Source organism: Peromyscus maniculatus, chromosome 1 (assembly GCF_049852395.1).
Source record: "Peromyscus maniculatus bairdii isolate BWxNUB_F1_BW_parent chromosome 1, HU_Pman_BW_mat_3.1, whole genome shotgun sequence".
Taxonomy (NCBI): Eukaryota; Metazoa; Chordata; class Mammalia; order Rodentia; family Cricetidae; genus Peromyscus; species Peromyscus maniculatus.
The window spans coordinates 190,425,424-190,444,345 of record NC_134852.1 but is presented as its reverse complement, the minus strand read 5'-3'; the positions used below and the strand labels follow the sequence as shown (position 1 = coordinate 190,444,345).

The 18,922-nt window shown below is 42.5% G+C and overlaps 1 protein-coding gene across 19 annotated transcripts; it reads right to left on the bottom strand.

The window, feature by feature from the left end:
- Positions 1–281: 281 nt before the first annotated feature.
- Positions 282–18,266, bottom strand: Cep55 (centrosomal protein 55). 19 transcript variants are annotated; one of them, XM_076562967.1, is made up of 12 exons: positions 18,147–18,211; positions 17,657–17,786; positions 16,783–16,893; positions 15,774–15,926; positions 15,364–15,558; positions 12,654–12,929; positions 10,716–10,784; positions 6,111–6,261; positions 4,893–5,203; positions 3,807–3,878; positions 2,551–2,676; positions 282–1,393 (listed from the first exon to the last, which is right to left on the bottom strand). In XM_076562967.1, the coding sequence occupies exons 5-12, from the start codon at positions 15,544–15,546 to the stop codon at positions 1,193–1,195; spliced, it is 1,389 nt and encodes a 462-aa protein (XP_076419082.1). In that variant the 5' UTR covers positions 15,547–15,558; positions 15,774–15,926; positions 16,783–16,893; positions 17,657–17,786; positions 18,147–18,211; the 3' UTR covers positions 282–1,192. The 19 variants fall into 19 exon arrangements, with proteins under 19 accessions (XP_076419082.1, XP_042118992.2, XP_042118990.2 ...); XM_042263058.2 differs by lacking the exon at positions 17,657–17,786 and having other exon boundaries at positions 18,147–18,242; XM_042263056.2 differs by lacking the exon at positions 17,657–17,786 and having other exon boundaries at positions 17,925–18,211.
- Positions 18,267–18,922: the final 656 nt, after the last annotated feature.

The window sequence follows — 18,922 nt, the reverse complement described above, 5'->3', positions numbered from 1 at the left end:
AATCTGTACAGTTTTTATGCCCCCCAAATTCAAAAGCCAAAATCACATATTCCTTCACAGGCTTGTTGCTTTGCCTTTGTAACAAACAGCTCAGAAAAGTATTTATTAAGAGTTGCAGCCTGGTCGGCAGAGACACCTCCACCTCCTTGACCTCCCTCACAGCATGGCTCTGGTGTCTCTCAGTTCCCGTCACCTTATGTGTGTCAATCCAGAACCCCAATACCACTTTGTGACTAGAGATCTTAAGAACATATGTACATACATACATAGTAGACACGAACTTATTAAATAATACATTTATTTCCTCCTTCATATTGCTAACAGTCGCTCAGGTTTAAGCAAGTTAGAAAATCTGAAGAAATAACACCTTTTGGTTTACATGAAGCATATATAAAAATATCTATTCAGAAAACAAATATTGGATAATTACCCCGCTCACCTATTTCTGAGAATGCCAAAAAACAAAAACCAATCAAGCTATAATAAAAGACCTGCAAACTGAATGAGGAGGCAAAATAATTTTGTTTTGTTCCTTTTGGCATTTTAGGGAACTGACCTGTGCTACTGAAATTTAAGTCAAAGTTATGGTCAGAAAATGTGAGTGAAAATGTGCAACTACTTAAAGGCATTCTTCAAACAAAACCTGCTTTGTGCTTAGAAGAGTTAACAGCAATAAAGATTACAAAACTCCCTGATTTTTCTAGTAACTGTTGGACAATAGCAAGAGGTATCACGTTGGAAGTGTCAGTATACCAAGCATTTATATAAAAAGGATCAGCACAGTAAGAGCTGCGGTTAGTTACCGTCTGACTCTCTGAAAACCCCCGAAGCATAAAATATTTGCTTGCTGGCCTTTAGCTTTAAGCCGTAATCAATAACCCAAATAGCTCTTGTTCATTGAATCTAGAACAGCGTGAAGTGCCAGTTAGAAGAAAAGTGTGAAGTGCTAGTCGTCTGGGTACCCGCTGCTCACCACATTCACTGCAGCCTGATGATGAAGCGGCTCAGGAAGGTATCACTACAAAGAAAACGTAAAGTGGCCAGAAAAACGTAAGGATGCCCTCATATGGCAGAGGCCAAGGGCAGACAGGGAGCTTCTTATACAAGAGGTGTAATCTGTGATTCAAAGTGCCCATAAACAAACATAGGATACAGTGTGGACTTGTTCAGTACAGAGGCAGGAGCACTTCTGCTACTTCATGCAGTATTCAACATGGACGAGCAGGTCTCGATGTTCATTGGCTGGGTACTGTACACTGCACTTGGGACATTCCACCAGGCTGTCGTTGAGTGCAGCAGTGGGGCTTTTAGGTGAGGAACCTTTCACTCTGCTTTCAGGCTCTCTCTGGAGTGGGAAGGATTGCTCTGGGAAGGCAAACCCATGCAGCTGCTTCTGCAAAACAAATTTCAAATGAACACTGTTTGAACGGAAGACTGAGGGCTGGAGAGTCTCAACTGCTTTGTGCACCCTCTGTATGCTTCAGCCCTGCAGGGAGCTTAGTTTGGATTTCTGTTCATTATTGTTTTAATGGTAACATATAAGTAGTCATGAATAACTTGGATAATGTAACTACTCAGGAAAGTAGTGAGTTAGTGCTCATATAGACAGCCTGTGCTTAAGGCACAGAGTCAAATGTAAAAAAAAAAAAAATTACTTTTTTAATTCAATTTAATAATGGGATTTATCATGACATTTTCAAGAGTGTGCATACATTTGCCAGAAGTAAATTAAGGAATAAAGAAGTACAAAGTTCCCAGCACCTGGGAGGTTGAAGTGGGAAGATGGAGATGTTCGTTGGGGAGTGTTTCACATCCTGGGGAGTAAAATCATAATGCAGAAAAGAGAGCAGCAACGAAATCCTACACAGAATGGAGAGCAGCAGAGAATTTTAGTAGCTCAGATAGGTTACATACACAGATGACCAGGATGCTACATACCTTTGAGACTTGGCTTTTTCATTTCTTTAAAGAGAATTTAGAATAGTCAAGAAAGCTTAAACATTCATATTTTATAGCACATTATGAAGATATTTATTTTATTAACATACAAGTTATAAATTACTTTAACAATTGCTTTTTTCTCCTCTCCCTTAGAAACTAGGAGTTTATAATATTCTCCATTTCCAAATGTTCTGCAGTTCAAGGACAATATATAAATGTGCACTAATGGGACATCTGGGCACATTCACAGACACATAAATGCATACAAACTCATTAGAAATATGAAAAAGTAATGCCACGATGCCCTATTTTCTACCTTCTGCCCTCTATGCAAAGTACTGTTGGACATCTCTAGAATGGCAGTGCCCAACCTGGGCAGGAGATGATCCCAGACACCGGTAAAGTAACTATGAGCAAGAGCTTCGTAAGGCCCCGCCTTCTGAGTCCTGCACTGATGCTGTAAGGTTAGGTGCCACAGAGGAGGCAACTATGATTTGAGATAAGTTCATTTGAGGCTCTATTACTGGTTTGGGAACTGAGCTGACACATCAATGGAGAAGTAGAAAAAGAGAATGAAGAATAAGTTTTATATTAGCCATCAAAACTTACCAAGGATTCCAACTGTGTTATTTGACTTCTTGCTTTTCGGAGTTCCTTAAGAATCACATACAGTTGATGCTGCATATTCTGGCGGTCAAGTTTTTCATTTTCAAAGTCTAGAGTACAGGCCTGCATCTGGAATATGTGAGGACAAGGCAGTTAAAACTGGTAGATCCTGCCCAGTCGTAGACAAATTGCTAAACGGTCTTATTAATAAAAACCCAGAGCCAAATACTGGGGTAAAAAAAGCTGAGAGAAGCCGGGTAGTGGCACAATCCCAGCACTCGGGAGGCAGAGCCAGGTGGGTCTCTGTGAGTTCGAGGCCAGCCTGGTCTATAGGGCGAGATCTAGGCTAGGCACCAAAACTACACAGAGAAACCCTGTCTTGAGGGAAAAAAAAGGTGTGTGCTACCATTGCCTGACTTCTATGTTTAATATAGTGGCTGGCTTTTTCTCTGACCCTCAGATAAATTTTATTGGGGGACACAGATAAAATATCACCACACCTAGTTCTCTTTATTGACTGTTTAGTCTTTATTAGCACAAGAGAATACTTGCTGGGCCTGCTTATCAAGAACTCATCTGAGCATATCAAGATTATTAGTAAAGGAAGTTTATGGCTAAAGAGCTGCTTTATGAACTAGCAAAGCCAAGGCCTAAGGTATGGATGAGTGGAGGGCAGTTTAAGAAGTTGCTGGAGTTATTCCTTCACATTCTTGGAATTTTTGGTGGGGGTGGGAGATGGCTACTCCCTGGTTTGAAATATATTAAGAAATTCTACTATACATTGTGAGAATAAATGGTGTCCACTCTGCTTGAACTCACAGGGTGACCTAGGAAGAGACCCTGTTAGCCTAGAGTAGGAACTACAGCCATGAAGAGCAACATTTGCCCAAGCCAACCTGTCAGGAAAACCGCCACCACACCTTTAAGAATCCAGTTTAGGGTGTACGCCTTTAATCCCAGCACTCGGGAGGCAGAGCCAGCCGGATCTCAGTGAGTTCGAGGCCAGCCTGGTTTACAGAGCAAGATCCAGGACAGGCACCAAAGCTACACAGAGAAACCCTGTCTCGAAAAACAAACAAACAAACAAAAAAAGAATCTGGTTTAGGCTAAGAACAGCTGTAGAATATGTGAGTGGTACAGAGTCTCTAAGAAAACCATCTTGTTCAATAACTTTCAAGTCGTTCTCCATAGAACAGTATAAACACTGGAGTTCTGTTTTTTACCAGCTGAATGGACTTCCGAACATGCCCAGTAAGTACCTGTTGCTCCAGCAGAGCTACCCTGGTCTGCTCCTCTTGGTGCTTTAACAGAGACTCGTAGAGAATTCGGACCTGGAGGATGCAAAGACAGCCAGCATTATCTCACCTGCCTCTCCTCACTAGACCTGGGACAGACAAGGAACTACATTGCAAGCCCCACTTCTAACTAGGACAACACCTACTGAGCGGGATGAGTCATCCCAGCTGGTTATTTGAGGCATTCCACTTAAGCAGGATGAGCAGTATCATCCCGAATGAGAGTTCCCTGAGCAGCCAACACTGCTCTGTGTGGCCACACCCCTTTCCTGGAGGCTTTGGTAGGATAGCAAGGAGGGATGTGTCAAAAAGGGAAGTAAAATTTCCTTTTAGCTGTTTAACCTTTCCCAAATGTCACAACTCACACCTACAGGTCAAAGTTTAGCAAAGTGAAGACGAAGGAAGAAGATATTAGGATTACTGACTCTTCCTCAGCTCTCAACTTCTGCAGGATGTTAAAAATTACAATTTAGTAGCAATAACCTCCACTGGCATCTACTTAGTTTACAAAACGCTTTCATATTACTCAGTTGCCCCACACAAAATTTGACTAGTGAACATTGTGAGTTACAGGAGACAAGCATTTTGCTGCAGGCATGTACTCTGTCTACAGTCCAGCTGTGAATTCCAAACACTGTTCTTTCTAAGGGACTCTGGGAATTCATTTGAGCACATCAGCACACTCATGAGCACAGCCTAGGAATCAAGTGGATTCCTCTCACTGCCTTTACTTCGCACACAATCTACCTCTTCACTCAAGCCTTCGCATGTGTGGTGTCCTCCACTGAAGGGATTCCCAGAGTCATTGTGCGGGATCCCACCGTCAAGTCTCTAAATGCCACAGCCCGTTTCTTCTTCTCACATCATCTTGTTTTGGTTTCCTTGGCTTATCTGTTTATTTAGTACTAACTCGTGGTCTGCTTCCATGCTAGACTATGAATGCCCAAAGGAGGCAGGGACTGGTTCTGTTCCTTGCTCGCTCCCCGGTGGTCTGGGCTCCCTGACCCTTGGTTGAAATCTGAAGAACAGAGACCTCAGTGGCTGGCTCACCTGAGATAAGAGCTCTTCAGACTTCCTCTTCTCCTCTTCCAGTTTTCCCTTGAAGACACTGCTCTCCTCCCTGAGCTTCTGGATCTTCTCTGTCTTATGTCTGTCCTCTTCCAGCTGCTGGATGTCTGCCTTTCGCTGCGAACTCAACAGCTGATTTAAATCTTCAACTTCTTTTTGACTTTCTTCATATTTTCTCCTAAACTCATCAAGTTCTAAACGCAACTGAGTTACTGTTTGTCGTTCAACTTCAAGATCCTTCTTGGCATTTTCCAAGAGATGATCATATTTTTGCTTCTCCTCTTTAAAATAAACTGTAACAAACAACATTACAATGCATTTTGTAATATCCCAAGAAGTTAAAACTTCAAACATATCCCTACAAATGAGACCTCAGCATTTCTTCAGCTTATAAAATAAAGAGTCAGGAGGTGGGGGCTATGGCTGGCATTTGAGATGGTAGATCTTTTCTTCCTAGCTCACTGCCTGCCAAGCTTATTTCTTTATAAGCTGTTAAATATGACTCTTCCTGGCCCACCTTCTAAGAGATGTTGTCTAACTCTGGGGAAATGAATGTAAGGGAAACTGTAGAACACTGGGCAGAAACAGCATCATGGGTAACTACTCAAGCTCACAGCAAGGATTAAATGGTTGAGGCATCATCTACACGGCCTGTTCTTTCTCCTGGATCTGATACAAGAGCCAAAGGCAAGCAAAGTGAAATGACGACTAACGCCAAGTATAGTAGCACACACCTATAATACCAGCACTTAGGAGACCGAGGCAGGACGACCGATCTGAATTGGAAGCTAGTCTAGGCTACATTTTAAGTACCAGACTTGCCAGGGCTATGTGGAAAAACCTTATCTCAATCCATCATCCTACCCATCTACCCCCGCAAAAGGAAATTGGTGCCCAGGTCAGCTCTGGAGGGACTGAGAAGAACTTTGAAGGGGAAAGGTGTTCATGTACGGAAAATCACCCTGACTTCAGAACTAACTCTGTGATGGATGGCTCTCTCACCTGTGGCCTCTTATATCTGGAAACAAGGGGGAAGGAAACAGACTTGCCAAGTGCTATTTCTTACTTCAAGCGTAAAGGACATGATGTTATTTTACTTTCTAACACATATCTACATAAAAGAAAAATCTAAATTTGATGACTCACTCCTGTTGGAAAATGTCAGGCTTATCCCAAAAGAGCCCTTTTATAGCTCAGTACCTTCTGATTCCATCTTTTTCATCTGCTGTGGGAGTGAAGCAGCGGCTGCTTCTGCTCTCTTTTCCAGCTCAAAGATCTTTGCTAAAAGTCCTTTAACGTAGGCCTCTCGCTGCTGGTCATACACAAGCCACTGCTGGTTTTTCTCCAGAGCCTTAGAGTGAATGAAAAATCAACAGCAGAATAAAAAGCCCCGATCGTAAAATGTGTAAGGAAGTCCCTATGACATTATCTTTTCCAACACACACAATACCTTATGACTTATAAACTACTCACAGGCAGCCACTGCATGTCCCTTTAGAGTACAGGAGGGTCAGTTTCCAGGGGATTCATTCTGTCTGTCTGCCGCCTCCCACACACAGCTCCCTTTGTGTTCATGTACACATCAGTGCCTGGGAACCAGAATGCCCCTGGGGCAGATGCACACGTGAGCTGTTCCAATCTCACGTCTAGAAAGAGCTTTGATTCTAAGTCTCTATCCTTCACTGTTGACTCTTGGAAACTTAACCAAATCAAAATAAAAGGAGTATAAATATACAATGAGATTACAACTCCTATCCAATCTACTTGTTCGGTCTAATAGGAAAGAATCGTCCCCTCTTGTTCTACGATCCTGAGAGGCTGGAAATACGCCTTAACAATTATTTGTGCAAAAAGGTCATGCACCTCCAAACCTGATACCATGTGCATGTTAAATGTTTTGGGTAAAGGGTCCCAAAAGACACATACATGGTGATGTATGCCTTAAGCCTAATATTCTTTCACGGTGGCCAAGCTACTCTGGATTGATTTCTCATGAGGACCTCCAGCTCATTCTCAAATTCAGTTCTAAAGAACACCGAATGTTACCAGGCCCAGTGGCACACATCTTTAATCCCAGCACTTGGAGGCAGAGGCAGGTGGATCTCTGTGAGTTCGAGGCCAGTCTGGTCTACAGAGGGAGATCCAGGACAGCCAGGACTATACAGAGAAACCCTGTGTCAAACAAACAATACAAAAAAAAACAAAAGAACACCGTGTGACCCAGAGAGCACATGTGCATATCTAACTACCTATAAATTACAATATTACATAGTAAAGACATCTAATTTTCTATCAAACTTTATATTTGTCCATCTTTAGGAAGTACCAATACAAATAATTTAAATCTACATTAGATGGTCACCAGTGTTTTTCAAATGAACCTGTTGATACTTGACTCAAGCACATGAATTAAAAATTTAAGATTTCAGTTACAGGCAATTTACAATTGCTGGGGAAGAACCAGTCTTTCCCAGAGATGAGCCCCCCTAACTGGCTATCCAATATCAAGTGATGAACCCTAAAAACATATACATGTGGGTAACATTAAATGAACTCATCAGCCTGGCGGTGGTGGCACACACCTTTAATCCCAGCACTCAGGAGGCAGAGCCAGGCGGATCTCTGTGAGTTCCAGGCCAGCCTGGTCTACAGAACAAGATCTAGGACAGGCACCAAAACTACACAGAAAAACCCTGTCTCAAAAAAAAAAATGAACTCATCAAATTGTATTTATATTCTTTAAATGTACATATACATGGAACAGTAATTAAAGACAAAAACCTTTTTAAAGAAAAGACTTAAGAGGTAATACTCAGAAAAGCCACACGATGGCGATGTTACTTAACAAAGTAAGCTCTTCTCGCCCCTACCTCTGCCTTGCCTGGCCTGGCCTTGAACTTGAGATCCTCCTGCCACAGCCTCTCAAGCATAATATTATATCTCTAAGTCACCATGCCCAGCTAAAGCAAACATTGATTTTCTCTCCAATTCTTTTATATGCATCCACCCTTTCTTCTACTATCAATGATCAGATTAGAAAGCTCTCATTGAACATTGATATGGGTTTGACTTTTTAGAGACATCATCACATTAGCTATTTCTTCTAACTTTGTGTCATCTACACATACAGGAGGCATGTACTAACATGTACCTTAAAAAAATGTGAAGTGCATGGAAGTGCATTCCACCTTTGGCCAGGGATCTGCTAAGTACTCTGTGGATAAAAATTTCAAAATGCAAGCTGTACTGGAGTAATAAAACATGTGAGTTCATTGATAAGACTGGATTAGGGACGGTAGGCTAACCAGAAGTATTGTGTCCATGTTAAATTTATTAAGTTCCTGTTTAAGCTATAAGAAATGCATATGTAGGTAGGGCTAAATAATTACAGATATGTGCAGCTCCCTCTTGAATGGCTCAGAAAAAGAACTTTGTGTATTTGTGTAGGTGAACGGTAAGAGAAAAACACAAAAACGGGATTAAAAATGTGACAAATGGTTACATTTAGGTAGAGTATAACAGTGATACAAGTATCATTCTCATTCGTAGAACTCTTCTAATAATTTATATTTTCTAAATAAAAAAATATTAAAATTACATATCTTCTCTAAGACAAAGTGAAAATCCAATTTTGTAACATTAAGACCAAGACATGCCTACTGTTTTCAGCTAGTTATTTGGTTGGTATAGTTAGTACAAAAATGGTAACAGTTTTGATATTTGACAACATCTATGGCATTACTGATAGCTTCCTGCAGAAAGATTATACTTCCCAGCTAGGCAAGCCAACTCCAAAAGGGAAGGAGGACTGAGGCAGGGAAACACATGGTAGTCATTTCTGCCTCCTATCTTTTTCCATGGGCATTCTCTCAGGCACCCGCATGCTGTGAGATGTATGGCACAATCACCCATGTGAGTGAGTTCATGTCCCTTCCAAAACATGCATGCCACACAGCCAAATGCTATGAGGGACAAGGTAATCTATTACACTTAACTTGGAGGAGCCCCAGTTAGGTTTGGGGAATCACCATATTGGTCAAAGATTCCAAGAGCTTTCCACTGGCTAAGATAGGCTGAGAACTCTGGAATTCTCCACTGGCCAGTTAGCTGAAAGCTCTGAGGACCTTTCACTGGCCCTGTGGCCTATCTGAATCAGGTGTGACAGAAGTAGAGGAGCACCACCTATTTATGGGACATATGGCTCAACCACCTATCAATAAATATGGTCCTGCCTAAGGTCAGATGCGCCTCCCTTTCTGCCTTTATGGGTCTTTAAGATGCCTAAGAAATCTAACAATTACCACCAGGTAATTATTTCAAGCTGTCTGAGAGACCTAAATGGTGGCTGAAAAATAAGAAACATACACATGCATTCTAAAGCTTATTTTACTTTACTAACACTAATTCTTAATAAGATAAGCCTCCTTAGGCACTTCTCTGGGAACTCTGAGATGGAATTAGTTTCCAAGCTCTCACAAGGCGAACATGTCAGTGTAGATGAGGAGTGAGTGAGATGTCTCTTTCCCACTCTCCAAGTCTGCCAACTCCAGTTTTCCTCCTCCTCAAAGATTTGCTGAGATCTTCACGAAACCAGGCCTGAACTGTCTGGAGCTCTTCAGAAGTTAGAATGATCCAAGTGTGCTCCTGGGACCAGCAGCAACAGCAGGCCAGAGGTACAGCCCCACCCCAGACCCATTAAATCCAAATCTACATTTCAAGAAAACCACCTAGATAAACACCACTCAGTTTAGATTTAGCCTGAAGGTGAATTGAGTTTGATTTTACTGCATTTGAGTAAGTCTTTCTCATGTAAACAGAGCGCCCAGCCAGAGGAAGCAGAAGAGGAAAGGCTATTCATTTCAAGAAGTGGCTGGAAACTCAGCATGACAGAAGTAAACAATGAGAAAATGAAAGGTGTACAAGGTAAATTACCTAAATACATGCATCTACTCAGTAGGTACTAGTATGCACAGAGGGGCCAAATTCACTGTAAAATAAAACCCATTTAATAATTTTTAAAATTATATTTATTTCAATAACCTCCAGGTAAACACTTTGATAAAGGTACCATAGCACCCGGAATAGACACTCAAGATATTTAAATTCTTCTTTTGAAAGTCAAATAGGCTTCAAGGGACACTTGCTAGATTAAACAAAACAGGAATCTTAAGGGCATTCTTATCAGTATCAGGGTGGACACACCTGTAGACACACAGGTAATGTTTCTGTAATCAGAATAGCTATCTAGTGATCTATTAATTAAAATCAACAACTTTATACTTCACATATTTAATCTGAAACCTGAAAAAATACAAATAGTCCTGTGCCCTCAGTTTATCCAATTTCCAGCAAAACTTACTTGTCCATTTGTAAGTTTGAAGTAATAAACCTTTCTGGTACATCTAAAGTAACCCTCACGTCTAATTCTAGAGAACTACTGAATATACATGTGTTTCCTTTCCAACTATTCTCAGAGAAAGACTTGACGATAATCAATATATAACAAATAGATAAACAAAAAGAAAAGCATAAATTAAATTACATTATAATGAGCAACCATTTGGGCAAATTAGATGTGGGTGAAAAAGTATGCTGCTAAGGTAGATGGAAGCTTAGTTCTAGAACTTTCTAGTCTATGGATACCCTTGACAATGATCTCAAACACTCAGTTCTCCTACCTCACTAGATTTGTTTTTTTTTAAATCATAACACTAATGCTTCCAATTTCTATGAAATTTAAGAACATATGAATTAGTCCTCTTTATCCATTGTTTAACCAAACAAACAAACAAACAAACAACTTACATCTTTCAGCTGCATTTCTTTTTCATGAATACTACTCATTGATGAGTTGAAGCAGTTTGCAGGCATGCTCTGTAAATAACCCAACATCAGTTAACACCATCCACTCAACAATACAAGTTTCATTATACTTAGTTCCATAAAAGTACAAAATATTTCTCTGGACATCCCAAACTCACCTCTGTACTAAGCCAGGTGAGAATTACCAAGGGACATCGGACAGAATTCAATTCCCTGGGAATGCGCTTGAGCTAACAGTTCTCAACATGTGGGTCCCGACCCCTCTGACAAATCTCAATCTCCAGAAATAGTTACATGATGATTCACAACAGTAGCAAAATATGAAGTAGCAATAAAAATAGCTTTATGGTTGGGGGTCACCACAACATGAGGAACTGTATTAAAGAGTGGTAGCATTAGGAAGGTTGGGAACCCCTGTCCTAAGTGATCTGGAAACCCTGAGACTTCAGACCTAATTTTATTCTGAGAGTTTTTGGATCCCACAATCCCCAGAACCTTTAGTGCATATAAATAGCCCACCAAGTTTTCACCAAAAGGAGTCAAACAATTCTGCTATTTCAAAGAAATAAACCAAACTGTCAAAGACTAAAAGTTTTAGTATAGGTTGAGTATTCCTAAACTAAAAAGGGATGGGACTAAACTCTAAATGTGAAATTCATTTTTTCTTTTTTTCTTTCTCCTTTTAGTACAGGGTTTCTCTGTATAGCCCTGGCTGTCCTGGAACTCCCTTAGACCAGGCTAGCCTCGAACTCAGAGATCTTTCCGCTTGCCTCTGCCTCCCGAGTGCAAGGCATGCACCACCACTGCCAGGCCGTTTGTTTCATGTACACATTACCTGTAGACAATTTTACACAAAACATTTAATGTGCCTGGATTCTGGCTGTGACAGTCATGTGAGGTCAGGTGTGAAATTTCCCACTTGATAACATTCAAAAAGTTTCAGATTTGGGAGACTATAATAATATTAATAAGTACCTCTTCAAATAGATTGCATGGAACTCAAAACATACTTTCATAACAGCTCTCCTTTCTTCATTCTTCCATAGAGGAAAACCGAGTGGCAATAATCCCAGACTAACCAGCAGACTCTAAAAATCCTGCTTTTCAGGGTTTGGGGGATTTGGGTGTTTTTCTTAAGCATCCATAAGGAAAGTCGAATGTGGGTGCTGGGGTTGTTTGGGAAGGCTGAAGAGCCTTTAGGGGTGGAGACTTGCTGGAGGATGTGGGTCACGAGGGTCAGCCTTGGAGCTTTAAAGGCAGGGCTCCACTTCCTGTTCTCCCCTGCTTCCTGAGTAACCATCAGGCCCCCTGTTCTTGCTGCCTTCCCCACCATGACAGAACGATCCCCAGACCATAAGCCAGAACAAACCCTTAAACACAGCGACAGGAGAAGTAACTAATACAGCACTCCACCACTGAGAAGTTACAACTCAAACTTGTTCTTCTATGGACAGTAATATTCAAATGCCAAAAGAACCAAAGGTTTGGCCAATAGGTAATTTCTGCAAGGCACCTGGTCAATCATTATCATAGGGCATCATCAGTGCTCTTAGCTCGGTTTTACTGATGTGAAATCATAACTTTTTATCTCAAATACGAAAACTAACCCAAAACTTAAACCTAATGTTTATATAATACAAACTACTGAAATAAAATCTCAGCAAAATCTTTCTTGACTTTTGTAGTTACAGTGCAGACTGTCTTCTGAATAGTCTTCTGGGTGAAACAACAGTGTGGGAGGGCAGGGAACTGCATTGTTTTTAATTTATGGAAGAAGACTCAACTAAAAAACCAAAAAGAAGTGATCTGTAGGTGCACTAAGGTTCTCTATCATTTCACAAACATTAAAAAACTCATTATTCTTCATAAGAACTATAAACTGTAGCAGACAGGAAAAAGCTCTGAAGAAAGTCTTAGCACCTGGGACAGATGGAGGGTACAGGCCTTGTCTTCCAGTTCAGAAAGTCTTTTGGTTGTGGCGGACAGCTGCTTCTTCAGGACATCTGTCTCTTTGGATAAGGACTCCAGCAACTGCTGCTTCTTGTCACATTCCTTCGCTTTCTCCTCCAGTTGCTCAAGCAATGAGGAAGAACTGTATCTGGCCTTCAGCTGGTCTTTGAGTCTCTGTATTTCTCTGTCCTTCTCTGTGAGGTAATAAACATTCTTCTCTCTCTCAGCTTCAAGAACTTGAATTTTCTAAATAGAAACTGAGAAGACTCTTAGAACTCAGCCAAGTCAAGCATCCAGCTAAACAATGCACTTCCACACATTTATGAAGCATTTATAAAATATTTACTACTTATCAAATTTGATTTTTATGATATCAGGACCAAAAATACAAGCTAAAGTTCAGTGCTATGCTAGGACAGCCCTTACATTAAGGGCAGCTGTGCTGTAGTTAACACGTACACACCCTGAAGAGGCAGACACAGAGGAAGACCCATCTGTGTCAAGGGTGGGGGGAGGAGGCTAAATCAATGCTTATCACATTACTGCGGCAAAAGCGGGAAAGAGACGAGAGAAGGATAAAAACAGTCGTCAGAATGAGTAGGCTAACAGGGCAGCCAAGATGAATGATTAAAATGGGTTTCTAAACGTTTACAAGGAAACCTGAACACTATTTAATACTTTGAAATTGATAAACAATTCAGGGTATCTGAAATGCATAGATTTTTTTTTTAATTTAGTGAACTAACGAAAATAAGTAAATAAAATCACGAAATATTTGAGAAAATATTTTCTCTTCAACTATATATAGGAAAGCGAAGATGTGAGAATGTCACAGTATTCTTCCAGTATCCCAAAAAACATGGAAATACCATCCAGTTCCAAGTTAAATAGCCAATAAAAAGTTATAAACAGTAAGCCAGTATGTTTTACAATCTTAAACACAGCATGCTACGGCTTGACTATGATTCCTCAAATTTACTTAACCCTCACTGTACCAATGTAAGAGGCGATGGGGTCATGAGAGCACGACCCCATGAGTGGATTCACAGGGCTGTCGTGGGTCACTTATCAGTTCCAATGAATTCAGCCCTGGTCCCCATATACTTCCTATGCCTGCCTGGCCTTATTTCATTCGATGACACAGCTTGAAGACCCTTATCAGATGCTCTGTGCTTTTGGACTTTGCAGCTAAACTAATCTCTCTCTCTCTCTCTCTCTCTCTCTCTCTCTCTCTCTCTCTCTCATTACCTAGTCTGTAGCACTGTGTTGTAACAACACAAAACAGACTGATATTGTATAACAATTTTTTTTTTTTTTTTTTTTTGGTTTTTCGAGACAGGGTTTCTCTGTGTAGCTTTGCACCTTTCCTGGAACTCATTTTGGAGACCAGGCTGGCCTCGAACTCACGGAGATCTGCCTGGCTCTGCCTCCCAAGTGCTGGGATTAAAGGCGTGCGCCACCACCGCCCGGCTCTGTATAACAAATTTTTATCAAAAATATTAATGTTGGGGCTGGAGAGATGGCTCAGAGGTTAAGAGCACTGGTTGTTCTTCCAAAGGTCCTGAGTTCAATTCCCAGCAACCACATGGTGGCTCACAACCATCTGTAATGAGATCTGGTGCCCTCTTCTGGCCTGAAGGGATATGTGCAGACAGAACATTGTATACATAATAAATAAATAGATCTTTAAAAAAAAAGAATATTAATGTAATTAAGATAAATAATCAGTCGGACGGTGGTGGGGCACGCCTTTAATCCCAGCACTCGGGAGGCAGAGCCAGGCGGATCTCTGTGAGTTCGAGGCCAACCTGGACTACCAAGTGAGTTCCAGGAAAGGCTCAAAGCTACACAGAGAAACCCTGTCTCGAATAAACCAAGAAAAAAAAAAAAGATAAATAATCAAAAAGTTACATGATGAATGCCAGATTAGCTTATTACTTTGGTTTCAATATGTGAAAGAATACATTAAGTGCAATGACACATGCCTATAATCACAGCACTTAAAGTGGCGGAGGGGAACCAGAAGTTTGAGGTCATCCTCAGCCAAACAGCTCAAGCTCCAGACCAACCTGGGCTACACAAGACCCTATCTGAAAAAGCAAAACAAAACAACAACAAAAGATGTAAGGGTCTGAGTCTGGAGAGTTGGCTCAGCAGTTAAGAGTACTTGTTGCTTTTGCAGAGGAACCATATTTAGTTCCCAGCACCCATATCATAGCTTATAACCATCCAAACTCCAGTTCCAGGGGATCCTACACCTTCCTCTGACCTCTGCAGGCACCAGGCACACATATGATACACATACATACCTGCAGAGAAAACTCATCCACATAAAATAAGGTAAATCTTTTTACAGTAAGGAAGAAAAACAGATCATAAGATCACAGCATTATATTAAAGGTACAAAACTACTCATCACGATGTCTTATTTCTGAAACAACTTAATATCTGATAACCTCAAAACACATACTCAATAACATTTTAAAAGAGCGAATTAAAGTATGTCTGAAGGTTGGTAAAATCAAAGTAGGAATTTAAGATTCCAAATTCAAGATCAACTTCCTAGAACTAGAAAGAACAGGTCAAACAAGGACACAGAAGAATGAGAAGGCAGCATCAGAGAGCCAAATGCACGGCTTTCCAGAATGTGTGCACCTTTAAAGGACTCTGCACCACTTACCTCCAAAAGTCTGCATTTGTCTTTATCGGGCACTTTTCCTTTCCCACTTGTGATTTCATCCAGGGATGTTTTAAAGGCTGCGATTTCTCCCTTAAATTTCTCTAATGCGGTGTCCGATTTGGAGCTGCTAGGCCTTGACCCCCACTTGCTTTTAATTAAATCTTTGGGACTTCTGGAAGACATCTTTGAAATGATCTGTGAAAAATAGATAAATAAATACAATTTTTAAATTCAAATGCAATTGAAGTCTGAGTTTAAACTTTTATATTTCAGGTCTGGAAGAGACCTTTATAGTCTATTTGCTCTAAACAGAAGTGATTTATACAAATCAGTGGGATCCATAAAAAAAAAAAAAAACTGAGGAAGGTTTCTGGGCGTTGTAATGATCCTAAAAAAAAAAAAAAACAAACCTCAGTTTGAGAGTAGATCTCTTGATATAGTCCAGGCTGGTTTGGAACTCACTATGTAACCAGAATGGCACTGAATTCACAATCGTCCTGCTTCAGCCTCCCAGGTACTGGGGTTATAGGAATGCACCACTTCGCCTGGCAATGTTCTATAAACTAACAGAAAGTTTTTGTTTACAATTAATGGAAGGGTCCCCAAACCTCATACTTTCAAGGAGATATACCCAAGAATAAAAAGCTGGTGGTAATCTAATTTTGAGTTTATGGGCATTATAAGTCATTAACATGTGTCCTCTGTTTTAGAAGGCATGTCTAATTGAACTCTATCTTAATAGCCTTTTGAGAGTAAGGGAAGAAGGGAGGAAATCCAACATAAGACATTTATAGAAAAAGAGGTATAATACTGAGATTTCGGGATGAAAGGAATTAGCTGGGCGGTGGTAGCACACGCCTTTAATCCCAGCACTCGGGAGGCAGAGTCAGGCGGATCTCTGTGAGTCTGAGGCCAACCTGGGCAACAGAGAGTTCCAGGAAAGGCACAAAGCTACACAGAGTAACCCTGTCTCAAGAAAAAAAAGAAAAGGAATTAAGGAGTCACAGAAGTAAGGATATGCTTCATATCTGCTAATAGTACTAGATGACAGTTTAGAAGCAAATGTGTAATACAAACTCTAGCAGCCAAATGTATAGTAAAATATACTGTACAAAGTGTATAAAATAGTTTTCCAATAAGGAGATTAAAAACAAACAAACATTTTCTACCTTGTATGCCCTGAGATAAAAATGATGGCAGTGTGATTAAGGACTCTAAAAAAAGAGACCATTAATGCATTCAACAATTACTACACAGCCAGGCATGGGGGTGCATGCCAATAATACCAATACTCAGGAAGTGGAGGCAAGACGACCAGTTCAAGGACAGCCTCATTTGCATATGGAGTTTGAGGGCTGCCTGCACTGCACAGAACTGTTTAAACAACAACAACAACAAATTACTACAAAGCCTATTTACCAGGTAGCCCAACAGGGACTGGGTATAAGCTGGTTAAAGCAACAGGAGGAAGAGGAGACACCAAGGTCTCTGCAGCCAGGAAGCCTTCCGGACAGTGAGGCAGGCAACAGACTACAACAACAGAAACACAGATTGACATAGTCTCAAACTAATGAACACTAAGGGGAAATAATCATAGTCATAAAAGCGACCAACAGAAACAGGGAGATCCACTTAGGGTAGTCGGTGTAAGGTCATCCTGCATGAAATCAGCCTAAAAATAATAGAACTGTAAAGACAAAGTCGAGTAAAGTCTACATCAAAGCATTCACCCTCGATTTTTGCCCATCATCCCGTCAAAAACTAAGGCAGGTTGTCCACTCCACTGAGGCAAATGCAGTTATTATGTCTCAGGAACCTGCTACCACAAAAGTTTCTCCCTGGGCTTCTGTTGGTGTCACAGGGAGGACTTGATACCCTGGACTGGCAGAAAGGGAACTACCAAGTCATTGAGCCAAGAATGGAAGACACACAGATCAACACAACTTGGAAGAACCCTCAGGACATTTGCTTCCTAACGTTTGCAGAGGCTGCCTAAATGACTCGGGCTCCTGACTCTGGTCTAGACCGACCTAGCCCACTCTTGCCCACCTGCAACCCTGCTCCCACCCAGTTCTACCACCTTCCTTTCCCAGTATTTTCCACTCCATTCATTCATAAAGTTCTCTTCAGGAACTCAGCAGTCCCGGTGGCATCTTCTTCAGGAAGCCCTCTCTTAACTCTAAGAAGGGCCACCGAGTTCACCACACATACACAAGCTGGTAGTCACTGATACCTGCTCCCAACATTTTTTTTCAGTCAATAATTGTTCAAAAGAGCTGTATTTTATTATTACTTTTTTTTTTTTCATCCAAGAGCTGAAAGACAGATGCTCGGAAATCTCCGACTGGACTGGAGGGACCTAAGACATTCTGGTCAGGAAGAGACCAAAGAAGCCTTTCCATTCAGTAAATCGCACCAATTGTCTACGGGAATGGGGGCGGGGGGGGAACAGGAAAATAAAAACAAAGAGAAGCTCTTGTTAATAGCAAAAGGCCGAGCGCACGGGAGACCTGCGTCAGGTCGCTGGCCTCCCGATGCCTCTGTTAGGGAAGCGACAATACCGCAAAGTTGAAAGGGATCGAAAGGATGACGGTCGAGGTCGGCTGGCACCCAGCGTGGTGTCTCTCAGGAAACGGGCATGAATTCCAACGAGCCGAGCCGGAGTCCTGAGGCCGTGATCCGCCCACCGATGCCGCCTCCTGTGCGGTCCAGTCCGGCCCTGGGGCTGCGGGCCCCGGCTGTCCTCTCCACCCTCCCCCGCCAAGGCCGGGGCCACTCAGTACCTGAGACCAAACACAGCGCTCGCGCCGCTGCGTCAGACCCCCTGCAACTCTCCAGCCCGGACACCGCTTCCGGGAGTTTGAATCCCGCGGCGGAGGGGCGGGACACGTCACTGCCGGCTTGGAAAAGGGCGGGGCGGGAGAGGGCGGGGTCTGCAATCTGACGGCAAGGCGGGGGAGGGCGGGGCCTGCAATCTGAGGGCAGGCGGGAGAGGGCGGGGTCTACAATCTGAGCGAGGGCGAGGCGGGGGAGGGCGGGGCCTGCAATCTGAGGGCAGGCGGAAGAGGGCGGGGCCTGCAATCTGAGCGAGGGCGAGGCGGGAGTGGGTGGGGCCTGCAATCTGAGGGCAAGGCGGGAGAGGGCGGGGTCTACAATCTGAGCGAGGGCGAGGCGGGGCCTGGAATCGAGATTGGCGGAAAGAGGGAGGAGCCCAGGAGCCTGAGGGCGGGGTCTGGAACCTGAGACAGGCGGAGCGAAGGCCGGCTCTGGAATCTGTGGGAGGGCGGGGCGGGGGCGGGGCTTGGAAGTAGAGGGCAGGCGGAGTAGGGGCAGAGCAGGAAACGTAAGGGCCGGCGGGGCTCAGAGCGGGACTGGGGATCCTGCCTAACCCGAACTCTTAAGAAGGATTGCATGAGGCGGGGGGGGGCAGGGGGGAGGTTGTGGGTGAAGGGAGGCGGGTAGGGTAGAGTCGGGATGAGGGGGATGTGGGGGTGTCAGGGGCGGGGCCAAGGACAGACTCGGACGCCCAGTTAATTCTGGGGCTGCCTGTTTTGTCTGC

Coding starts and splice junctions, on each gene's coding strand:
- Cep55 (XM_042263065.2), bottom strand. CDS start 15,546: ATGTCTTCCAGAAGTCCCAAAGATTTAATTAAAAGCAAGTGGGGGTCA. Junction 6,262..10,715: donor AAGAAATGCAGCTGAAAGAT/GTAAGTTGTTTG, acceptor ATTCACTCTAAG/GCTCTGGAGAAAAACCAGCA. Junction 1,394..2,550: donor TAACACAGTTGGAATCCTTG/GTAAGTTTTGAT, acceptor TTTGTTTTGCAG/AAGCAGCTGCATGGGTTTGC.